The sequence below is a fragment of the Phyllobates terribilis genome, unplaced genomic scaffold (assembly GCF_046119375.1).
Source record: "Phyllobates terribilis strain yellow unplaced genomic scaffold, ASM4611937v1 Scaffold_7__3_contigs__length_470593459, whole genome shotgun sequence".
In the NCBI taxonomy this organism is placed as follows: Eukaryota; Metazoa; Chordata; class Amphibia; order Anura; family Dendrobatidae; genus Phyllobates; species Phyllobates terribilis.
The window spans coordinates 330,531,749-330,558,362 of record NW_027362767.1 but is presented as its reverse complement, the minus strand read 5'-3'; the positions used below and the strand labels follow the sequence as shown (position 1 = coordinate 330,558,362).

The following is a 26,614-nucleotide window of genomic DNA, read 5'->3' as shown; positions in this document are numbered from 1 at the left end:
AGAACTACAAAAAGTCACCTATGCAGGGTGCAGAGCCGAAGTGTAATTATAGGGGGTACAGAGGTAGCAGTTACTCCTCGATCCTAAAGGGACCATAAAAAAACCCTACAACCAAAGAAGGCACATGTAAATGGTAGATGGGGGCCCTGGTATAGATTTTGCATTTAGACCCAGGAGTTTTAAGTTACATTTGCGATTTCTTCCAAAAGAAGAACAATACTTCTCCATCAACTGCATATAATTATGTTATATATTATAATATATCAATATCTGTATTACTGTATAATATTACAGCTTACGAATAGTGATGAGCACAAGTGCTCGTTATTCGAGTGTGCTCGGGTTTGTACTGAGTATCGCAGGTGCTCGAGTGACATGTTCAAGTCCCCGCGGCCACATGTTTTGCGGCTGTTAAACAACCACAAAACATGCGGGGATTGCTTGGCAAACACGGGCAATTCCCGCATGTTCTGTAGCTGTCTAACAGCCGCAAAACTTGTCGCCGCGGGCTCACAGTATTTTGAGATCCAATGTATCTAGCAATTTGTTTTTAAAGTGTTGATTGCAGGACTATGGGTAAAGGTAAGAAGGACTGTGAAGCCCGACATACATATTAGATGGCTGTTGGTCGATTGGTAAGCCAGCAGCTTTCTCAGCCGACTCTCCCATGAACAGGAGCACTTGTTCCGCAGAACACTCCTGTGTTTTCTATGAGAAAGCCACTGCCAGACTTAAAAAAGTAGAAATCTTGCAATTTTCACATTGGCCACTGGGGCTTTTTTAGATTGTAGCTTCCTCTTGTTTCAGGAAACAACATATGTAAATAGCCACAATGGTCAGATCCCAACCCTATCTTTTGAATTGAAGTATCTAATGATGGTGTGCAAAGTTTATTGTGAAGGGAAGGTGAGTTGTGATAGCACCCTTTTTGATTGATAGATCCTGTGTTATTAGCTGTGTATAGAGGTGTTAACTGTCATTGCAATCCTGCCTCTGCTGAAAACTCTTTCTGTAAGGACAAGAAGCATGAGTCTAAAAAAGGCTCCAGAGACTAGTTTTAAAATTGTAAGATTACTAATTTTTTTATATATATATATAAGGATTGTAATATGAAAAAATTGCAAAAACATTTTTTTAAATACATGTAACAAAAAAACATGGTTTAATCAGTTGATCATTTTCTGATGTAAGCTTCTCTTTAAATTTACTGCCATCTAGTCCATGAATATGTACACAGATCCTTATTTACATGCCCCATATAACATGCACTAAATGGTAATATAGAGTATACTCTGAAATTAGGGCAAGTCTTGTCTGTTAATTGAGCTATATTTATATCCACCCAAGATAATTCCTTTAATTTCCCCAGAGCTGTGTGCAGGTAAATGTCTGTTCCACCATCTATATATTTGGTAGCATAGGGGTTGTAATCTGATGTAAGCAGTGGGTATGCTCACATGAGGACAACATTGCTCCTGGTCGATCCTATCTGCTAAATTTCAAAGGTGTTACAATTACTTGAAGATAAATCCATAAAGGAAATGTCCACTGAATGTCTGTCTTATGTAAGGACACTTTTCCAATACTCAGTATATTCATTCATCTTAATAAATAATACATGGAACAGGATATTTCATCATGTTAGCAGATGTGTAAGATTAGAGAAATCTGTCTAACAACAGTGCCACTTTTTATCATCAGGCTGTGTGCGGTATTACAGCTCATTCTTATTCAAGTCACATTGAGCTGTAGTACACGATATAATCAATGGATAAGAAACGCTGTTTTTGAAAGAAGCAGACATGTTTTTTCAACCTCATACAATCCCATTAAAAGCCACTAAATCAAAATAAAAGTTGGAATTTCTAAAACTGTTTGTTAGTCACGAACATGAAATGAAATGATGACGCCATTTTTCCCTTATAGGCATGAATACAAAAAAGTAAAGAAATAATAAAGAAAAGATCATTATGATTAAATTCATAAATGCCTTTAAATAGCCAATCAGATTGGTGTTGTCTAGGAGGTAATCACTGTGCTTCGTCTTGTTACACTGACATAAATCTGTCCCATAATGTCAGTACAGGTACCTGTGAGCATGTGCAGTAGTAAGCTACACTGCTGTGACCCGGAGATGACTTGACATACTGTCAAGCTATGCCCAGGTCATAGCAGTGGAGCTTACTGCACATGCTCACAGGCTTCTGTCTTATTAACATTCTAGGACAGGTTTCTGTTAGTGTAACAAGTGAGCGGCCATTTTCATGTACCAGAGTGATTACCTCCCTAGATAAAACTGATGAGAATTGATAATTAAAGATATTTGGGAATTTATTTATAATGACATTTCCTATCTTTATTTACTTTTTTTTCTATTTTTTGGAGAACCCCTTTAAGGTGGTCTTATTTTTGGGGGGGAAATTCTGATACAATCTTTTCTAAAATTATGTTGGTTTACACTGTATAAAGAATGAGACACAAATTCGTAGTTTGTCCTTTTCCTTTGAGCTGTTAACAGTCTGCCTTGTGATCTCATCTGTATTGATAGAGGGTTAATTTACAAGTCCATAAATTCTTCTCCATGTTTTGACCTTAAAAGGGTGGACAACCCCTTATCAATAGCTCCAGTGTGCATCATAAAGTTAAAAAAAAGTATACTTACCTCTTGGTCATACGCCTTCGCTCTGCTCTGAACCCTGTGTCCCCCTGTGCTGGTTTCCTGACATAAAAAATGTCATGTGACCACTGCAGCCAATTGATTAATTAACTGCAGCATTCACATTTTTATGAAAGCTACAACCAATCAGAGACTGATATTGCTTGCCAGTAGACAATCGGGGACCGATGGCAGAGAGCAGAAGAGCGACACTAGTCTAAAGTATAGATAGATTTTTACTTTATGCAGAACCCTGGAGACATTAATAAGAGGTTGTTCAGTTGTGGACAGTCCTTTAAAGGGGACCGATCACCAGTTCAAAAGTGGTCAGTTTTTGCTTTTATGTCACTCCCGCTGATTCTCTGAGTATTCTATTATTATTTTTTTCTAAATCCGTCATACGGTTCCAGAGTTCTGGGCTTTTTTATTTAGTTCTAGTTGTTATGATCTATACAAGGGGGCGTGATTCTGACTCTCAGGATCCTCTGGGGCGTGTCTTTAGGCTGCATAATTGCCCTGTGAGCCACGCCCCTTTGTGAAGACCATAAAAACTTGCAGTGAATAAAAAAGCTCATATCTCTGGAGCCGTATGGCAGATTTTAGAAAAACAAAAAGCAACATAATCAGGGGAACAGCGGGAATAAATAAGAGCAGAAACTGGCCACTTTTTAGTCCTAGCCTTAGTGACATAAGCTAACTGCATCATCGTACAGTATATGAGTATGATGGTTTTCCTTCAGTCAGAGTGAGAAAATACGATTGTGTGAATAAACCCTAGTACTCAGAAAAATAAAACAGATGACTTTCAAAAGTCAGAATATTTAACAATGTGACAGAGGCGAAGAACGAAAGAACGAGCGCACAATAAATATATATTCTTCAGAAGGGTGACACCAGATGTATGGGGATTCTCTACTAGAAGTGAGAACAAGGTCACAATGGCTGTCCTCAATGTCTCACTTAGAGGTGAGAAGCGAGTCTTCGTCCCCCGGGTGTCAGTGACACAGCTAAATAACCTACAATAAGGCTCCTCTTGTAAACCTCCTCCCTGCGAGCTTGCAGTCATGCAAAACCAACATCATAACAAGGAAATTCCTTTGAGCCCTTTAACTAAGCCCACCCCTTTACAAATGATTACAGGCGCTTTATTTGGAGATATAACACAAGCCTTTTTCCTGTGTTACCTTTGTTCTGCTGCATTTTGTAGCTGTAGCTAAAGCAGCGTTGGTTTTTTCTTTTTCTTTTTTTTAAGTAATTCATATTAATATTGATTTTTTTTTTTCAGGGGGCTTATGTTATAAAGAGGGAGTTTTTATTCCCCTGAGCTCTTGGGCAATTATCTTCCTGCCATAAATGTTGATACACACATAATGGATGTAACAAAAAAATCTCCTTATCCAAGCAGAAAAAGGCAGAGTGTTTGTTGGAGCAGACAGAATGCTGAGAGTGTGAATAGACAGACCCATATGTCACCGGCTCGGGAGATAAATGATGGACGAACAGAAGTTGGTTACTATGGATCAGCACAATAAACCAATTCCCATCATACACCTCTCTTAATAATGTACCAGATTTAATGCCATTGAAGGGTAACCTAGGTAGCTCCAGTCATCTGTAAGTTTTCAAATGTCCCTTTTATCCGTAATATAGAAATCTCCTAGCATATATTCAGCGGGAAAGAAAGAAGCAGAACGTAGAAAAATGGGGAAAAAAAAAAAACAGGTTGTGCTGCGTTATATCAATATGGAAATTATTTCATTATTTTCATTGCGTATCTGTTAAATACGTCCATTTATGATCCCACAATGGTTGGCACGCCGAGCATTACTGCATGCCAGCCCCTGCTTTTCCATTTAGGATGGTTAATAGAAGACCACACTCACTCCAGATGAGAATGGTCAGACCTGATGACAATTAAATGGGTTGAAAGTGCAAAGAAATAAAACCAAAAAGAGATAATAAAAACTTATAAAATTATTTAATGGACAAATGGACCCTCAGTCTACCATGAACCATTTACTATAATGATGTCTCCTGTTACATGAGGTTCCTGGACCTAAAGTCTCATTTAGACATCCATGAAACACGGTACAAGCAACGACCGGAAGTTCCCGATTTGAGGTCAGCAGCCTCATATATGACTGTATGGCTGTGAACTTCCGGTCCGGAGACCATTCCGTACATCGTGCTCTGTGCTTGCATCGTGTTGCATCGATAAAGAGAACCGGTCAGCGGGTTAAAAGTGGTCAGTTTTTATGCATATTTTATTCCGTTTCTTGGTATGTTTGTTTTAAAATCTGCCATACTGTTCCAGAAATATGGACTTTTTTATTTGGTGCTCATTTTTATGGCCTTTATCAAGGAGGCAGGGCTCACCGAATTCTCTAAGGGCGTGTCTGTAGGCCTCGTTGCATAATTATCTTGTTATCCAGACCCCTTAGTAAAGACCATACAAGTACAAAGTAGTAAAGACCATACAAAAAAAATTACCCGAGAGCAGCGGGAATGAAGTAAGAGCAAAAACTGGCCATTTTCACCTGAAGAAAGGTATTCATGAAAAATCTGTTACAGGACCTGCAACTGCTACCTTATCACCATATTACATCTGTGTAGGAAGGCGAGGTGCGCAGCAGCAGACACCACCAATGGAGCAAAAAAAAGTCACAATGGAGTAAGCTAGTTAGGTATGAAGAATCCAGAAACTTAAGACCCCCATACACATTAAAGTAAACTCGGACGAACCCTCCGATATTGGCAGAAATGAGGCCTCCAGAATTCCCCCTACAGATGATGTCGGAGAAGAGAAGTATCCAGTATGTTACGTTTCCAATGGCTGATCCTTTTGTTCTTTGAGAGATTAGCCACCAGAGGAGTCTCACATCGGCTCTCTCATAGAGAACATAGTGCTCTAGAACATAGCCGGGCAGAGTGCTCCTACGTATGGCGGAGCCCCGGAAATAGAAGCTATCTCATGTGTATGGGGGGCTTCAACGTGATCATACACTTTTTAAATAGCTGTTTGTAGCTTGTTCAGCCAGTAGTCATCTCCCCCAACTTCCCCATAAATGTGTGCGGTCAGCTTGGCAAAGCGTTCATGTGTTTTCAATGGGAAGAATGAAGTAGCTGTTCATGTCCTTGAAGAACAAAAAGATCAGGCCTTGAAATGTAAGATGCCCTTTCCTTCTGCCTCTAAAATTATCTTAAGGAGAGCTGCAAAGCCCCCATGGACATTAGATGGTCATTATGGTGGAATATTATATTGTCATTAGATTACAGAAGTGCTGTCACCAAAAAATTAAAATGGCCAGCCTAATTTATCAATCAAGAAGAGATAAAGGATTAGAACATTAATAATGAGTATTAGTAGAATAATAACTATTTCTAAGAAAATGTCAATATCTCACCACGGTAAATGCTGCGTATGCTTTGATGCCCGCGCCCACTACACCAGTGCAGCCGTAGTGTAAGGGAACAGTATTATTGTAGACAATGACTTCTGCTCTCCTGGTATCACAGTGGTTAAACTAATTTGGAACAGTGCTGTACACGTCTGATTGTAAGAGTGTTATAAGCTGACCCACTGAATGTCAGCTGTGACACAATGGCTGGAAATGATTGAATGGTGTCAATCTTTTTCCGCAGCCTCTCTTTCTCTGTAATAGAGATCTGTGTTGATAACCCCAGCAGTCAGGTATGTTTCCCGGCTGATTGATCTGATGTCTGGAGAGAGACTGTTCTGTTAAATATAATGCGATGTAGCCTTTATACCCACAGGAGAAAAAGGATATTGGAAACATATATTGTTTATTTATAGTCACATGTACATTTTACATTTATATTACCAAAATTAATCTTCATTAATAGGAGACATTTTAAATAACCAGCAAATTGATGGAAAACCCTGGGTTAATGCATCTGGAAAGTCCCCTAATAATGTGTGGCACCCCAGGGGTCTGGTTGCCACAGTAATACAAAATATTACGTCTGAGAGCAGGTGGGAGGTTTCTCTGGTCAGGAGCCCTAAACATGCAACACTTCCTGCCCAGACCTGGGAGGGGAGGAATCTGCCCTTATAAACTGGGTCTGGGGCGGGATGAGAGTTCAGTCAGAGCCTGGAGACAGTTCCAGACACAGGGGTAGTTACAGCAGGAGCTCTGTAGGAGCAGGAGCTCTGTAGGCGCAGTAGCTGAAGACCAGGGGCTGGAGCTGAGCAGAGCTCGCCCTGGCAGAAGAAACCAAGTATCGGACACCGGAGTCCGAGGCTGTGGGGACTGATATTCACCCAGCAGCAGAAACCAGCCGGCAGGGGATTCCAGGTCCTCTGGCCATAGAAGCCCAGAGGCTCAGTCACAAGGAAGGGACCAGCACTGCCATCCAGGAGCGGAGGCTAACAGAAGGCCCCAAGTCACCAGTCATACGGGTGAGCACCACACGGTATACTCAGGGACGTGGACTACTTCTACCCGCTTACAGCAAGGTAGGCAGAAAGAGTGCAGATAGACGGGGAGGCCTACAACTCCACCTGGCCAGGGGAACTCCTGTTTGCTCGCAGACTGACCAGGCCCCTTATGTTAGTCAGTACTCTCGGGAGGGTCTGCCTTAATATCACCACTAAAGACCCTGAACTGCACTGCAAAGACTCTGAGTCGTTCCTGCTTCATTGCCGCACCAGCACTACTAGTGCTGGGACTCCCGTGCACTATCACCCTCACCATCAACTACACTGCCCTGGGGCTCCACTCTTCCCGTGGGGAGTCACACTACCTCAGCTGCACACACCATCAGCCCCAGTGGTCTGCCTTACAGCGGCGGTCCGCGCTGACCGCAATCCACGGGTGGCGTAGTCGGACAATTAACCTAAAACCCCCACAAAATACCGCCATTGGCCTGACCACCCTGAGCCACGGGACCGGGTCACCGCCACGGATTCTACAACCCCCAGAGACCCGGCTCTGGGTATCCCACACACGTCCACACTAGGCCCAGGGGGCGAGTCAAATGCAATACATCAGCATGTGAAATGCGTTGGGTACTTGTAATACTCTTCCTGGATAAATTCTATTTATTTACTCATATAAAATAAAGCAAATTGGGACAAATGAACAAGAATAGTTTTTATCTATTCATTAGCCTAAAATTACAGTTCTCATTAACTATCGCTGTACTGATGTTTTTCTACCTGTTTTCCATGCTTTATAAATAAGCACGTCCTGACAGTTATTAAGATGCTATTTCACTTTAGCATTCTGTACTCTTATTTGAAGCAAAAAATGAAATGCATTTTACGTGTTTTACATCATTACTGATGATTAACAGATTAAACACGAAAACTCGTGTTAAAAAAGCATGCATTTTTCCGTGTGTTTTTCTGTGCCTTTTTGATCAATTCTTTTCCCTAAGTAAAAACATTAATGTGATAAAGCACAATGACATGTCTATACTGGAAGTGTCCACAGCACACAACGAAGAAGAATGGGTATGGAGGTCTACTGCAAGTCCTTAGCTTTGAGTTACCAATTATAATTTCGGCTGGCACATGGATATACAGTATTAGCAATTCCTGCCTTCTAAAGAATCATATAAAGGAAGATGTGTTCTCACCTTCTTTCTTCAGGAGCACACCCTTTCCTTCACCCAGCTTCTTAGAGACTCGGGGGCAGTACGATCCTGATGATTGACAGTTCAGATCAGCATCATGGTGGCACCACCAGTCTGAAGTGAGCGCTCTCCGATGCTGCTAGCAGGCTTTGCCTCGCCAGCATGTGGGACATACACGGTGACTTAGGTTGGCCGGATCCAACAAATCAGCTAGCTTTGGAGTGGCGAGTGCAGGCTTTAAAGCTGGTGTGCGCTCCTCGTCTAGGAAATCAGCCACTCTGAGACAGCTAGGTGGCGGATAACATGGGTAGCAAGGTGTCCACTACAGAATTTAAAATCTCTTCTTGAAAATGGAGGATTTTTAATAAGACATACCCTAATTGCAAAGTTGCTTGTTCTTACGAGCACTTTGAAATGTTAACCTCTTAGAACTTTAGACCACCCTATTAAGCGGGCAGATCGGGCCATAAGAAAATGTCGAAAAATTATATATTAAGCCGATTGACTTGCTTCATTTTACAAGAAGATATAAGCGGCAATATGTTTGGCTAAACAAACATTTGTGCGATCGTTCGTTCCCATACAGTCTCATTATTGCGGGCAGCGCATTCCCTGTTTACACGAGTGGATGTGCTGCTGACAATGATGATTTTTATATCCACATAAAGGATGCAATCAAACGAGATTTTACTGGTTTGTATTTTGATCTGCGGACATGTATACACAGGGGCAATGAACGGGAACAAACATTCTGATGAACAATCATTCATCAAATTGTCCCGTGTAAATGGACCTTTACTCCACACTGTTGTTTAGATGGAATATAAAGAATCATGTTTTATACATTTTGCTGTATTTCAGTGAAATGAAATCTGCATATAAACTACGTGTAGGGATATGAGTATGGTCACCTCAGATATGTAAAAATACCTAGCTTTAGTAGATGTTCTAAAACATTTAGAAGTTCATCAGCAATGTCAAGTCTCCCGTAAATGAATCCTACGATCAGTGAGAGCTGCTGAGGAAGAAGAAGTTAGAAGTCTACTTACTACCTGTTGTTTCATGTTGACTACAGTGATACAAAGGATTGAATTAACCAAAAAGCTAGAATATTGGTTTAATTGATCATGCTTAAAGGGAACCTGTCACCAGAAAAAACACTATTAACCTGCAGATATGGGGTTTATCTGCAGGTTAAAGCGTTATTAATCTGCCCGACGCCTGCACTTAGCCAAACAGCAGCGTTCCGATTTCAGGGGGCGCTGTAACCATGCCCCCTGTCCTGACTGACAACCGGCCCCAATGCAGAGCCAGTGTACACAGAGCGGTGACTGAAACCATGCCGGCGCCGCCCCCATGACTGAAACCGGAACGCTGCTGTTCGGCTAAGTGCAGGCGCCGGGCAGGTTAATAACGCTTTAACCTGCAAATTAAAGTTAATTTTCTCCCCACAGCATTCGGGCTGTGCTTTTTTTTTTAGTTAGTTTGATTTTTTAGTGTGCTGGATCCATTTTTGGGCTGTCACTTTTTACAATCCTTGGTGCATCTGTTTTTCACATAAGGTAAAAAAATCTTTAGGCATTTTCTACCCATTATACAGTAAAATACGGACAGAGCTATCTGTTTTTTTCACAGGCCATTGACTTGCATTGGTAAATTTGATCCACATCATGGATCAAAGTACGGCATGGGATCTTTTTTTGTTTTTTTTGGGACGGGGAGTTGCGAACAATCTATCTGTAATAACAAAAAAAATATGTGAAAAGGCTTATTCATTGTAATAAGTCAGTGATTTATCTGCAAAAATAAGGGATTGCTCATGTCCAAAAAAAACATAATGATTATTCAAAAACAATTATTGGTAACTTAGTTCTAAAAAGAAGAGCTGGAGGTTGGTTGGACCAAACTTTGACCATTTATTGACTCAGCATCTGTACATTTATGTAGCTCGTATTTTATTTGTATAGAAGTATTTTTTGTATATTTCTATGTATTACTCAATTATAAAGTATCCAATGTGCATGTGATTTGTGAGACTTATAGTACCTGCAAGAAATAGAAGTATGCTGTATGTAGACAAAGTAATGTGTCTTCTATTAGCTCTAAAGACTGGTTATGGATTGATTCAGCAGAGAGAATGGTAACAACATTAAGAGATTTTTTTACCTTCCTTCTTTATGTGTCAATCAATTGACTCTTTGGATGTGTTCAAAAGGAAAAAAGAACTCTTTATTGAGCATCCTATTTATGATGTGTGTGTAGCATTGCATTACAAGGGGATTTCATTCACAGGATTTTCAGGAGAATGATACATTTTCTATATTAGTTTTTCATGCGCTTTTTGATTCTATTTTTTTAGTTAAATCTAGAAGTGGATTCAAAAGGAATGAGAATTATAAAAAATAAAGTTTTTACCAACAGAGTTTCATCAGTATATTTTTTTCTTTTTTTTTGCATAAAAGAGTTTTTTTCAAGCTTCTATTGAACACAAAATATAGACCGCACCAGGAAGCAGCTAGTATGGCACCAAAGTGCTGTCTGAGTGTCTCATGGACCCATTGACTTGCACTGGAGAGTTTGATCCATGATTCAGATCAAAATTGGATGTTTCTGCTACTTCTTTTGCAGACCACTTGTGGTCCATGAAAAAACTTGACCATCACTTTGGAGGCATAAATTATGCTGAATTTATTGCTCAGCACCGTCATGCTTCTTCCAAACTTTTCAAAAAGTAGTCGCAAAGGTGTTATGCAACTTAGAGTTGCACAAAAATTTGCAGCATTTCAAGTAGACTCACGGCAAAACACTAACGTATACCCGCTAATGAATGACGTGGGCAGAAAGAGATGTTTTAACTTACATTTTACTACCTTGACGAGCGTTGTAATTTTTTCAGTTATTGTAATGCTGATAAAAAAATTATTTTAAGGACAATCATCTAGGAAAAATTAAAAACTTCGATTTACCGAAAACTGGATTGACTCTAACCCCAAGTTGTGTGCTTTCCTTACTTTGAGACTGGTGAAGACAGGGAGCTCTTTGGTCCCTTTTTTAGCATATTTTTTTCATAGAACAAAACTGTCCAATCCAATGGGAATTCACCCCTTACTAGTACAAGGTACACATGTTGTATATCGTGCAGGTCCCATAACAGTATAGCATGACTTATTGCTGCACTTTGGGATGCCCTGTAGGTTACATGAAGCACTAGGCGGCCTTTTTCCTAATATATGTGCTTTTTTCTAAAGTAGTTTACTCATGGTGGCCCATTTAGGAGTAGCTTGTACTGGATTACTGCCACCCGGCTTTCTGTTTGCCAGAGAGCAGTGTGCTCCTAAAGATTGACAGTTCAGACCTGTGACTTGTTACTCCATTCTGTGCCCATCAGGAGTTGAAGAATTGTGAGCTGTATAGGAAAGAGCTTGCAAGTGCAATCTCCTTACCCAGGAAACCTGCCACCTCTGATAGACTGCAGAGGTGTCCTGCAACCTAGGCAACAAGCTGTAAACTATAAAGTTAAAAATCCCTCAGTTCTTGTGAACGGAGAGGACTTTTAATATGTGTTAAACGGTAAAGTTCCTTGTTGTTACAAGCACTTTGTAATTCTACATATTTAAAAAGCTGAGATAACCCCTTTAAGGTTCACTAGACAGGGGGATGAATGCTAATGGAAAGACCACAGGTGGTTATTGCTCTTGTTTGTCCTTGTTCCTTCGGTAAATGGACCATGACTAGTAGAAAGATTTAAGAGACCCATTTCATACAGTATATAATGACACACTAGGCAAACACACCTAGATATCATAGACAAACTGTATACTTTATAATTGGTTAATGACCAATGTGTCATCTCAGTTCTTGTGCATCGTACGTAACAGAGCTGGGAACCTTAGAGACTTCTAAAGCCTTCATAAATTCTTCATATTGCTCGCACCCTCATTAGTCTGCATTCATGATTCACAAGATAATGGTTTAGATTATACAAGTTTAGATCAATGTTTTCCAAACGACAGCTAGTTTGCTAATGGTTTCTCAGCAGTATGACTCCGGAGGATGAAATGCCCTATTGTCTCTCGGTAAATCTGTGGCTAAAGTTTGGATTATTGCTCCTTGTAAATGTTAATGTTTATTTAAAGGTAATGCCAAAGGGACTGGAACTGTTCTGAGCTTCTAGATTGATATAAAATAGGATCCAAGGACTGAGAAAGATGTAAGTGGTTGTTGGAAGTGAGCGGCAGTCCATCATACACGGTGTACGGGACTCAAGAGTTACCTGATTGTTGGTACTAAACTATATACGTCAGTCCCATGGAGCAACATTGTAACATGGTACCCCCTGTCACGATACCTCCTATCAGTGTGTCTGGACATAGTGAATGACAGTTCTGCCATCCAATCTTGGACTGGGGCGTGCTGAGCTGTCAGTATGGTGATGGACAGATCAGCCGTCCAATTGGATGCTGGGGTGTGCTTAGTGGTCAGTGTTTTGAGTGACAGTTTAGCCGTCCAATCAGGGCCAGGGTGTGTTGGGGATTCATCTATGTGTCTCTTGTTTGGAGTAATTACCTGGCTATTTAGCCAGATCTCTGCCTAAGATTACTGCCAATCTTTGATTTGTGCTCCTAGTCTTCTATTCTGATCCTTGTTGATCCACCTTGGATTGATCTTTGACCTTGCATTTGATAGCCGTTTTGTCGTGATCCACTATGTTCTTGGAATTCTGATCCTGGACTGTGACCTGACTTCGCCTTTGTCTCATCCCTCTGTCTATGACGTACCCTGCTGGCTTTTGACTTCGGACTTCTTGACTAGCCAGTCTCACGGCTTGTCCATGTGTAGTGACTAGCGTCACACCCCCGTTCTTGTGACCGGTGCCAATACAAGTGATCAGCAACTTCTCACCTATCTTGTAGATCAGCAATAGGCTGTGAATGTGGAACGACATCTTTAATGGACCAATGTTTTTGGATCAGAACGGAATCACTTCAAAATTACTAAGTGACCCATCAAGGGAATTATTTAGTTCATTCATATGAACGACTTTCATGATTGATCCCACACTGAAAATAAACCTAACATGTTGTCTCAGAGTGAACTTAACATTCATCAAATTGTCCAGTATGTCATTTCTACCGGCTTAAGGATTTCACTTGATTAATTATGGTATCTTCAACAGAACAGTAATCATTAAGGGAGTTAATTAATGGGAAGATTGGATAAAAAGTTACTACATCAATTCTTTGAGAAAGCGAGAACTGATTTGTATACTTTATGCAAACATTTCAATGGGGACCAGGGGACAGCTATCAATACCCCCAAAATGGCTACCTTATGTCCTTACACTGCAAAACTGTCTAGTGTAAATGGACCTTTAGGTATCTGATTGAAACTTCATGTTCACATCAACAGTCGGAGTTCAGCTCTGTAGAACAAACTTCTAACATTCCATGCAGAATTTTTTAGTAGTAAGCATGTGGATGAGCTTTGGTAAATTGTCATGTTGGTATTGTAATATGTTGCGAATCCGGATAGAAAATAAGCAGAAAACGTACCTAGTGTGAACATACACTAAAAGGCCACTTAAGTATAAATGTATCTGATCCTCTGCAAAACTGTCAAAACCTTTGGATAATTTACACCAATGGTTCCCAGAATATGCCCTGAATCAATCATGTTGTTTTGGTGTTGCTCACATCAGAGATTGGAGAATTAGAGCGCTCTTAAGCATTATCTGCAAAATTCAGCTGGTTTAGGTGTACATCTGTCTTGCATTTTGCAGGCAGTATGAAGTGCATTTGCTGATTGGATTAATGTAGAGGTAGAGGGTAAATTGATGTAATTTATTACATGTTGACTATAATTATAAATTGACAGCAAGTACAAATTGTTCTGCTTTTTCAGATTGTGACAATCTAACCCATTAACGGTAGAAATGGATACTTACACTTACAGTGCATTGAAGAAGAATCTGCCCAGCTTTACTGCATGGGAAAGTAGCCCTAGGACCTCATGGAGAAAAAGAAATACCGTACTCTTGTTGTCCCTACCAACTAATCAAAGTCCATGATACATTTTCCCAGAACATGTAAGCTGGACTTGGATTGGTAGGCTTGAAAAGATTTTTGAAGGTCATACATGAGACCTACTATAATTTTAGAAAATAGCCCATTTGCTACAAATTGGAAATTGCTAACAAATCTGATAACGATAAGCAATTTGTACACATAAGTGTTCTGTTTTCTATAGTGCTCCGAGTCCCTAAGTCATTTTTGCCATTTTTCAGAAATCACTTGTTGGCTACAAAATCAACAGAGCACAGCGCAGTGAAAATGTGAACGTAACATCTGAATTCCTGGCTAATTGCAAAGTCTGACTATCGGGAGTAGGAATTTGACCTGCCCTTTTTATGTGTTCTTTTCTTCTTTCATAACTTCTGCAAGATGATGTAAGCTGACTTGTAAGCTGTTTTGTTTAGTCCTGTAGTCAGACATCACTTTACTTTAAGTTTTGTTAAACCATGGTAAAAATAAGAGAATCTATGCCCCAAGTAAGAAGTGTACATCTCCGCAAGCATTGAAGTCCTGTCCCTGTTGGATGTGTATTACTTAAAGAAGTCCTGTCACTTGAAATAAAGATGTAACTTTTTTACCTGGCATAAATTCTTTTCTCCTGAATCTGGTGTTTTTCATTTGTTCCTGCACCCCTCCATTCCTGAGATAAGTGCTCCTCTTCCGTGGACACAGATCTGATCTTTATACCCAAATGGATCCTGAAGAAGACGCCCATGGACAAGAGTTGAGGACCACGCATACTTAGCTTAAAAAATAGATTACAGCTAAGTGCCCATGATGCAGAAATGCTGCGGATTTTTCCTGAGCGTTTCTGCATCTCCCTGGCAGAAAAAACGCATGCGGATTTTACATGCGTTTTTTCTGTCAGGTAGAAGTGTTTGTGAAGCGTTCTTCACATGCATTGACGCATGCGGGTTGTCAAGCGCTTTTCCAAGCAATTTTAGCATCACTTGGAAAGTGCTTGACAACTTGGTCACACTGTATAAATCCATGCAACCAGCATGAATTTATATAGTGTGACCAAGTTACGATGCAGCAAATGCAGCATCAATAGTAAAAAAAAATAAAAACGGGGGGAAAAAAAAAAAAAATAATTATACTCACCTTCCGATGGCCCCCGGTCTCCTTCTCCAGTGCGTCCGGTCTTCCCGGTGTCTCGCGGTGGTGTAAAAGGACCTTCCATGACGTAATTTAGTCATGTGACAGGTCACATGGAAGGTCCTTTTACCACCGCGAGCAGCCGAAGACACCAGAGAAGGAGACCAGGGGCCTTCAGAAGGTAAGTATATGTTTATTTTTTATTTTAATTCTTTTTTAACTACAGGTACTATGGTACCCGGGTTTGGAGGAGAGTCTCCTCTTCTCCAGACCCAGATACCATCCGTGCATTAAACCGCATTATATCTGCATGTGCACATGTCATGCAGATGTTATGCGGTCCAATGCAAGTCAATGGCGGCTAAAATGCTGCGATTCCACAAAATTAATAGTAGTGCTGCGGATTTGTCCACAATGATAATCCGCAGCAGAAATTTCCACAGCATGTGCACAGCACATGCGGATTATCATTGGGGAACATTGCAGACCTTCTACCAAGCGTTTTTTAAGTGTTTCCGTAGTGGAATTGCTGCTGCGGAAACACTTAAAAAACACATCGTGAGCATGCAGCCTTATATGCAGAAAAGAGAGAGACATCTCAGGAGCGGAAAGGCACCGAAATTAAAGAAAAAATAAGGCATATTCAGGAGAACAGCGGCACTAACAGCAAGTAAAAAAAAAATACATACAAAAACCTGACGGACCCCTTTTACATTGTAGAGCCTGCATAGGAAGAGCAATCTTGTCCCTAGAAATAACGGAAGAACACAACTTTTAGGCTCTGATTGTTAGGGTAGCATGATGCAGGGTAACAACTCCAATTTAGGGGATTGATGAGATATGTGCTACCCTCTTCTTTGATGCCATAGTATTTTGATGAGTTTGCTCTAATGTCCATGTACGATTCAGTGTTATACCTACGCTATAGTTGAATGTTTGCATCTATGTGTACTCAGTTGTATTTCATTATTGTAGCAGTATTTGTTAACTCAGCTAAAAGACACATTCATGAAAAATATGGAGCTGCTATAACATTTTATGTATTTCTAACCTGTTCCTGAAAGTCTGTGTTATAATACTAGATTGCAATGCGGTGATGTAGGGGACTGGGCAGGCACGCAGGCTGGGTGTGAACGATATGCAATTGGATTGGTTGCACGTGTTGAAAGCTGCAATATCTGGCAGACAGTTATATTCTGGGTGAAAGTAGCTGCAAATCAAAAGCCATGACCAATTGAAGGCAGATTATTGAAGTGGCTGGATCACAATGTGACAGATTTGCAGAAATTGTAAACCTGCTCATTGTCATTGTGTTTAGTCTCGGAATATGATGGGGTTTTCTGCACACAGGGATGACCTATTCATCCAGCACAGAGCACAACTCTACTTTGATCTTTATATAGAAAAACCAAAGACAAGCAAAATACCCAAATAACTGGAAGTACTTCCAGTTATTTGAGTATTTTGCTTGTCTTTGTTTTTTCTCTGTCTAGTGGCCTTATGTGAACATGCATTTACATTTTGCATGCACATCAATTTACATTTCAGTTCAGACTCCCTTGTTTTTTCTTTGATCTTTATATGTATATACTGTATATGATTATTATTATTATTCATTTTTAGAGCGCCATTGATTCCATGGTACTGTACATGAGAAGGGGTTACATAAAGCTCCGGTGGTGGTGATGTGGCAGTGTGGCCATTGCAGGTTGTAAGCTTTCTTGAAGAGATGGGTTTTCAAATGTCGTCTCAAAGTTCCGAATCTGGTGGATGATCGAACTTGTTGGGGCACAGAATTCCAGAGAATGGGGGATACTCAGAAGAAGTTGTGAAGGTAATTGGGTGGGGAACGAATAAGTGCGGAGGAGAGAAGGAGGTCTTGAGAGGACCGGAGATTATGTGTTGGAAAATATTGGGAGATTAGTTCAGAGATATATGGAGAAGACAGATTTTGAACGGCTTTGTAGGTTAATGTTGGCACACGTTGGGGAATTGGGAGCCAGTGAAGGAATTTGCAGAGGGGAGAAGCAGAGAAGTAGCGAGGAGAGAGGTGGATTAGTCGCGTAGCAGAGTTAAGGATGAACTGTAGAGGTGCGAGAGTATTAGCAGGGAGGGCACAGAGGAGGATATTGCAGTAGTCGAGGTGGGAAGTGATGAGGGCATGCACTAATATTTTAGTAGCTTCAGAGTTGAGGAAAGGGCAGATTATTTGAGTTGGAGGCGGCAGTAGTTTGAGGTGGTAAGGTTTGAGGTGGAGTTTGAATCCGAGGCGGCAGGAGGTGGTAGGAGCTTGGATGTTCGGTTTGAAGGACAAGGCAGAATAGAGAGTTGCTCCAAGGTAACGGACCTCTGGGACAGGGGAAAGCGTGATGTCATTCATTGTGATAAATAGATCACGTAGTGGAGTTAGATGAGATGGAGGAAAGATGATGAGTTCAGTTTTGTCCACATTGAGCTTTAGGAAACGTGATGAGAAGGAGGAGGGATATGGCTGATAGGCTATGTGCCCACGATGCAGAAATGAAGCGGAAAATTTCTGCAGCATTTCTGCATCTCCCTGGCAGAAAAAACGCATGCGGATTGTACATACGTTTTTCCTGCGTAATACATTTGGATTTACATGCGTTTCCGCATGCGGATTGACAAGCGCTTTCAAAGCGAATTTAGCATTGAAAGTGCTTGACAACTAGATCACACTATATAAATCCATGCAAACAGCATGGATTTATATAGTGTGACCTTTAGAATGGTTAAAAACAAAAAAATAAACCTTGATACTTACCTTCCGATGGCCCGGCGTGTGTTGCTGCGCTCCTTCCTGGCTGCCAGCTGATCGCGGGACACTGCACTGAAAGACCTGCCGTCACATGACTGTGACGTCAGCGCAGGTCCTTCAGTCTGCTGGCAAGCACAGGGAAGGAGACCGGGGGCCGTCGGAAGGTGAATATAATCTTTATTTTTTATTTTATTCTTTTTTTTACAGCTTTTAATGGTACCTGGGTGTGGAGGAGAGTCTTCTCTTCTCCACACTCGGGTACCATCCGCACATTAGAACGCGCCAATTACGCAAGTACAGATGCAGTCTTGCGGAATTGGCGCGTTCTAATGCAAGTCAATGGCGGCGAAAACGCAGCGTTTCCGCAAAATTAATGGACATGCTGCGGATTTTTGAGCGCAGCATAAACGCTGTGGAAAAATCCACAGCATGTGCATTGAAAGTGCGGAATTGCATAGGAGACCATGGCAGGAGGCTTAGCATGCGTTTCCCAAGCGTTTGCGCTGCGGAAAATTCCGCAGCAAAAACGCTTGAAAAACGCATCGTAGGCACACAGCCATAGACTCTCTCTCTGTGTGTTTATAATCACAGATAAGACAGAATTAAGAATATTCCTCATGAATTTGTGTATGTGTTAGGTGGGGAACAGATCGCCATAATTCACAGATCATAAATGGACCACCATATTAGAACTGAATATGGATTACCTGACCCAAACTTTTAGCCTCAAAGCGTATATGAGTTTGGGTCAAGAGACTAACATTCATCCCAGGCAGCGCAATGCATTTATGGACCATGACATATGGCCTTCTGAACCCAGAATTAACAGATTTTTCCAGGAGAAAAAACAATATATCCACCATCACAATTCTGGTATCTAAATGTTGTACTAGCATTGCCACACACTGTATCTAGTTGGCTTTTTTGGCATTAGCACATGACGGCGTCATCTTTGTTTTCAGTGTTTTATTTCCTGATATTTTTCTCATATTTTTTTCAATCTCCTCTGTCCTGATGAATTTTTTTAAAGCCTGTCAGTTCTTTTAATGAGTGTGTTTTTAATTGATCTGTATTATCTTCTGTTATTCTGATGCTGTCAGGTGTGAGAGAGACTCGCGTGTCGAGCGGTGTTGTAACTGTCTGTACCCATCTGTTGGTAGTGATACAATTTCTATTGAGCATTAAAATGCCACAAATAATTTCCAATGAATGTGTTACTTACAGGCTCATGTGTGCAGTGCACCCGTATTACACAAGCTAGCCCTGGCCAACAGCGGGTCTTATAGATGCCTATGAGCAGAGCAACAAAAATGGTGAGCACAAGAGCCTATTATTGTTGTTCCCCTACTAATAGAATGAAAAATTATAGAGTTCTTGGTTGGCAAGTTATTGTTGTTTTTTTTACAGATTAAGGCTATGTTGACACGTCGAATAGTTATTTCCATTTTTGAATTCCTCTTGTGATGACAAAAACGAAAATAAAATGATTCAGTACATGACCCAAATATTTCAATGGGGTTGTAAATGCCCTAAACCTTCTTCCATTTTTCTGGAATGCATCTGTAATTCAATTTTTCTAGTTGGATCAAAGAACATTGTAATGAATGACTATCTGTTACCGAATCTGTTTTTAAGCCTTGCACATGCCCAGAAAACTAGAGGAGTTCAGAGACAATGGAACAAAAAGTGATGAAAAACTTGTACACCCATGTTTGCTCTGTTTATAGTGGATCCAGTATTTTTAATACTTGATTCATTACAAATAACAACTGGACATGTGAACAGGGTATAATGCCTTCATGGAAAACCATACCCCACTGTTCCACTTTAAAATACTGTAAAGTTGGACAATTGAAAACAGATCTTTAGAAATTGAGTAGAGTTTCATAGAGACACCACTGAAAGGAGATAGAAGATATAATGCCTAGCGATGCCCCAGAGCTCCCCTTACACAACCTGTCAGCTGGTGTAGAGTGATTTCATTACTCTGTAGCGTTAAGCTTAGAGAATAAATCTCTGCATCTTGGGAACAGGGAAGCAATCCAACAGTCAGAGGACAATGCTTGAAAGATGTGAAGTGCCAGTGTCACTAGTAATAAAATCCCATTACTACAGAGCTTCTGTAGCCACTACCAGTCTTCAGAGTGGAATTCCCTCTACACTTTCACATATATTAACACTGAATTTTTAAAGTTTTTTTACTCTACTATTAGTTATATCCATTCTAAATTAGGATGACCCAAAAGTAGGTATACAACTGTATCAATGAAATTCTTTGAGATTGTATGGGTACACAGATACACTGGCGCACAACAAGTATATCCTTATCAAAATGTACTTTCACTATAAGGGTTGATAAAGGAAAATAGTGGTATGACTGTATAGACACTTGTCTCCCAAACAAAATTATATATTTTTTTGAAGAGATACGATGTGCTAGTCATGAAAAATCTAGAATAGACTGTGGAAGTGCATTGGGGGCGTGTCAGTGCACTTGAACCTCTGTGATACACCCCCATCTTGATTTGCTTTGATGCCATTTTTTTAATGAATGGTACATCGGATCTCTACAAAAATGGTGTCATTTGATTTGGAAGAAAAGCACCTACACGGCCATCTTGCTACTTCCGTGTGTAATAATGTGCTAACAGGTTTCCTATAATTAAGTAAAGATGGGTAATTTTGCAAGTACTTATCACAATTCAAAGGGGTTCTTAAGAATCGTCAGGAATATATGAAATCTTTTATTTGCTATGTATAAACCCTGCATTTCTGGAGATGAATTAGCCCCTTTCTTAAGTAAGTACACCCCAGAATGTGTAGTAATCACACCGCAAATAAAAGGCATCCTTTTGCACCTGTATGTAGCAAAGTAGCCAAGTCTTACCATTTGTAAATTAAAAAGAAATCCTGCTCTAATCCAAATTTTGTCTTTTGCTTGTTCAGAAAATATTCTGTAGAAGCCAGAACAGCTATTAAATATTGAAATAATTTTCAGTGGAACAACTCAATTTCAGTTTTTAAATGCATTGTAAATGACAAATTACGGCATAAATGAATTTAATCATAGAAAGCTGTTACCAGAGCAGATAATCTTTTTAAAGCCACTTGCCTTCATATTTCATTTTTTTTTTTTAAATAAAACAAAAAAATGTCCTTTGAAATGTAAAATTCTGCGCATTCCCGATACTAGTTACACTAACGCATTGCTTGATAAACATTGGAGGTATTTTTTTTACGTTTCCTTGGCCCCAAAAAATTTCTCCGCAGGATCCAAGCGAGTTGACTATAATACAAGAATTGTGTCGCCATTGTGCTGGAGTCTACGTCTTAAGTGCTGATTGCAGATGACTTTTTCTTTTCCAATTCATCTAGTAGCTTAAGAAACAATGCAGTTTTTGTGTTTGGTGTATACTGTTCCATTAAGGACTCTGAGATTCATTTCCCTGTTTTAGAAGGAGAATTTGCTGTGTTTTGAGGCAGAAAAGCCTTCTTTTTTTCACCTGGCTATTACAATTCCTAGTAGACAGCCTGAGGTCTGTAACTGAGAGGTGTTCAATTACAAGAACGGGGACAGGGAGGGGGGAGAGCCTGCTTAATGGATAGCAGAACTATGCACTTAAGCTAATTTACAACAGTAGACCGGTTTGCCTAGCACTGAATCCTAGGGTAAAATTGTAAGTGTGAACACATCATTCTGACTTATCTTCGACAGCTTGTGAACATAAAAAGGTTTTATATACAACATGGTTCTCCTTAACCCTGAACTGCCTACAATGGTTAACATGTACTAAATGTACAAGTCCTTAAAGGGGTTGTCCACTACTTTTACATTGATGACTTATCCTTCGGATAGGTCATCAATGTCTGATCGGCCAGGGTCCGAAGCCCGGCATCCCCACCAATCATCTGTTATCAGTGTCGGAAGTAGTCCCTTGCCGAGCCCCTACGTCTTCTGGTAGTGGCCAAGGCAGGGTACTGTACATCCACCTCCTATTTAAATCAACAGGAGGCAGTTGTGCAGTACCCTGTGGCCACCACTATAAGAAGATGGCCAGCTCCACAACCAAGTACTTCCAGGCCGGTGGCGGCTACCACCGACACCGCTAACTGCTGATCGGGGGTGCCGGGTGTCGGACCGATCAGATTGGGATATGTAAAAATAGTGGACAACCTCTTTTAATAATTTTTTAACCATAATATTCCAATTAATAATCCAGTAGTGTCCAAAGAAACGTATGGCTGCACATGTGGACCCAACATTTAAAAACTTCTGGATAGAAAAGCATCTGATTTCTTATTGTGAATTTGAATACATCAGTACAGGATTTGAAGAACTAAAAGAAAACTTATTGCTTATGAGAAAAAAAGGTAAAAAATGACAGTAGTTTAAGTTACTTTCATTTTACCAAAAATCGATTTAACTTACTTTTCTCATAAATGCAACAAAAATAGATTGGCAAAGTAAACACAAATCATACTGGATAATGTTATTTAACAGCGCTGTAATAAGATGTCTCTGTGTATAATGTAGCCCAGATAAAGGAAGAAGATATAACTGCTTCTAAAAGGTTAATCTGTAAATGGAGGACATAGCTGCTTGTCAAAGGTTAACAAAAGAAGGAATCAGAAGGTTAATCTGAGTCTGTTACTATATACTGTACACAGACACAGTAAAATTAACAAATTAAGAAGATGTGATGGGATTTACCCCTGAGGCTGTTTCTAGCCTAGTTTCCTCCTGATGGTCTATAACACATGCATCCATCTTACATCTCTTCTTATCTACATCCACAATGAAGTTGACAGCACATATCTCCCCTGAGTTTACAAGCTACATACTCAGAGTTTCCAACCACACAGTGGTATCGCCTAATTGAAAAGCAGGGAGTCTAACATTGCTGCAAAATAGTGAGACAGCCAAAAGCCCTGACTTCAACCAACTTCTGCCTCTCCTTCTTAATTTTTTTTTCTACATGTTTGAGAAAGGTTTGTATGTTTGTTATTTTTTACATCATGAAATTTTCCAGAAGGTGATAGGTCCTCTTTAAAGTCACATATAGATTTGCAGTTTAGAGTCCACTCATAGTAGACCAGACCTTGACTAGTTAACCTGTCATTTCAAAGTAAAGTACATCAAGCTACCTCTGCAACCTTTCCTTTGTTCCCCGTTTGTCCTTGTTTCACTCCCTCAGCACTGTGACTGTCCAGCTCAGTGTTTTCCAGGACTAAAAATCATGCTTGTTTCCAATAACAGCGCCACACCTGTCTATAGGCTGACTGTGGTATTGCAGTTTAGTCTTATTCACCTCACTGTAGATGAGCTGCAAGTCCTATGCACAGAATTATATGACTTAAAGAAGCCCTCCTCCCATCAGAATTTGTATCCTCTTAATATATTGCAATCAGAGAAGAATTTACTAGGTAGAAAGGCAAAATGAGCAATTGTAAGTGCACAGTGCTATATAATATGATGACTGTAATATAGTGAGGATACAAACTTTGATGGGAGGAGGAGGAGGAGTGCTTCTTTAGCAGAAACTTGAGATACTGACACATAAGAAAAACTAAAAACTTTAATCCTGAGCTCCTAATTTATTGCAACATATTATATTAATCTCATCCATGGTCTCTAGCACACTGCACTAACTCTCCAATAAACTGTTTTAAATCTGTAAAAATAATATTCCGCTTGGTCAAAGTCCATCAGAGGATTGGATATAAAATAAATGTGAATCCACTTAAAAAATTGAAAACTTGATGGAGCAGATCCAATCTTGTATACCAAACATTTATTTAAACCGCTATACATAAAATATTAAGTAAACCAATTTCATTTCCATTAGCCAATAAACTTAGTAAAAAAAAAAAAATACACATAGATGCCCAAATATTCTGCATTGCCCAAACTGTAGATTTGTTCAAGCATGTTAACGGCAAATAAGAAGATGTCAGTGTAATTAATTATAGTAAAACAATGTGGAAAAGATTATTAAATGTAGTAACTTTTTAGAGTTTAATACGCTTAAGGATTTCTGCAATATCTCTGCTTTCTGAGCCTGTCAGCAATTAATTTTCCTGCCTAGTGTTTTGCCATATGATAATTATATTGATTTTTGTTACTAAATATAAATAAATCAAATTTATATATTGGTGCTATGAAAGCTTAACATGGCCTAAACTTGTATTATGCTACGTTCTGTAATATATGAGATAATAATCCTTGTATTGCACTTTATAATGAGATTAGAAGTTAAACTCTTGCTGGAAATGTATGCATTCCAATGAATGAGAGATTACTACGGTATCTATGGTATTTCGTATGGGCAAAAGTATTGGGACACTCTCTGATAATCCACAATCAACTATGAGTGGTAGAGATGGGAGAATCGATTCGCAGGACTCCGGCCCATCGGTCAGGTCAGTAATCTGTAACCGCTGAAAGGGAGGCCTGCGAATCTCCTTACCTCCCGGCACTCCCATCTTCTTTTGATTAGCCGGACAGACGTGGCATCATCATTGCAGTGGGACACGCATATGACATTGCACCCGCCCAGCTAATCAAAAGTAGAGCCAAGAATGCCGAGAAGTAATGAGAGTCGCAAGCCTCCCGTCCAGCAGTCACAGATTACTGACATGGACGATGGACTGGAGTCCTGCAAATTAATTCTCCCTTCCCTAGTGAGTGGTATTATTGAACATTGGAAGTGTTTAGGAACCACAGCAATATAAAAATTACACAGTAAATGCAGAGTACAAACCCCTCCTCTGGTGCTAACATTAGCACAAAAACTGTGCATCGGAAGCATCATGTCCTGGGTTTCCATTGTCAAGCATCTCTGCAAAAGCCTTACATCACCAAGCACAATGGCAAGTGAAGGATGGAGTGGTGTAAAGCATGCCGATCCTGGACTCGGGGGCAGTGGAAGCATTTTCTGTGGAGTGACAAATTATTCTTCTGTATCTCACAGTCTGATGGATGAGGCTAACTGCATTGTGCCAAGTGTATAATTTGGTGGAGGAGGGATAATCCTGTAGGGATGCATAGGAATAAGGATAATGATGTTGAGTTGTTTTTCAGGGGTTGCCCTAGTCCCCCTAGTTCCAGTGAATGGAAATCTTAATACTTCAGCATTCCAAGACATTTTGGACATATTGTATACTCAATTTTGTAGGAACAGTTTCCATAAAGCAAGGTCCATAACGGCAAGGTTGGATGAGTTTGATGTGGAAGAACTTGCCTGGCCACTCGGAGCCCTTACCTTAATCCCACTGAAAAATTGTCTGCCATCTCCCTACAGAAAAAAAAAAGCGTGTTCTGCCAAGTTGAGCATTCGTGTGCATGGGGGAGTGGGGAGAGGTAGCTGTATGGTGCCTTCTAAAGCAGGATGAAATTAGTTCAACCCTACTGTCCTCTGGTGAAACCTTGACCATGACTAAGGTCTAGAAAACACAGCTATAGGACAATGTAAGATAGAAGAGAAATCCTGCTCTATGTTTATTGACACATCTTCCCTATATACCCTCCATCCCTGTAAATTCCACTATGTCCTAACATTTAAGACAAGGATGTAACTTGCCTAAGGTCAAGGAATAAAGGACTCTCAGCTTGGGCTTGTCTTTTAATGGGCTAGGAATACTCGTTACTTTTATGATAAGTGAATTATTCGTGCTTGTCTTCAAACACAAATTTAGCCAAATTCATTGCAGAACACTGGCAAGTACGTCATCTTGATTAGTGTCTTCCTGAGCATCTAATACTCCCGTAGATTATATACAGGGTATGATGAGCTGTCATGTTCTTTAATTCTGTTAATGGCTTACTGCACCTCTTTAAAAGGCTTCACACTTGTCTTTATGACATAGTAATCTGTGGTCTGATTGTTCTTTACAGCAACATAATTCCATCATTCACTTCAGCAAACCCATTACTTTCACATAATAATACTGGTACATTGGTAAACAGAATGTTCTCCTGCCAGCAGGATTTGTGGGCAAAATGAAAATTGGCTGCAATAAAATGATTGAATTTAATTTCTACATGATATCATTACATGTGTCGCCTGCTCAATCTGAACCTGCAATCAAAATGTCATGTTATCATGTTGCTCATATTAGGTAAAGATGATATATAAGATTCATTTTCTTCATTGTATTTGATGTATAATCCACTTACAGATGTCAGCTTTGCATAGAGGGATGTAATTAACAAGCAGGCCAACCTAAAACGTTCTGGAGCCAATGTATAGTTGGGCTTCTATCTAGAACCAGTCTCTCAACATTGACGCCTATGATGCCAACCCTATCATGTGAATATCCTGTTTTCAACTGTTTCCCACTTAAAGCTAAATATATGTTTGCCAAGATTAATAAACCAATGCCATTATTGAACTATCTTCAAATATTTGTGTATGA

The 26,614-nt window shown here is 40.0% G+C and overlaps 1 protein-coding gene across 2 annotated transcripts in view; it reads left to right on the top strand.

Annotated features, from left to right (window-relative positions):
• Window positions 1-26,614, top strand: part of MAMLD1 (mastermind like domain containing 1) — a 261,272-nt gene that overhangs the window by 21,174 nt on the left and 213,484 nt on the right. The window contains exon 2 of one of the 2 annotated variants that reach the window (XM_073641220.1): window positions 19,424-19,512. The exons of the other annotated variant lie outside the window; for it this stretch is intronic. Within the exon in view, the coding sequence (XP_073497321.1) occupies window positions 19,486-19,512 (27 nt within the window). The 5' untranslated portion in view covers window positions 19,424-19,485. The remainder of the gene's footprint in view (window positions 1-19,423; window positions 19,513-26,614) is intronic. 2 annotated transcript variants of the gene reach the window in all.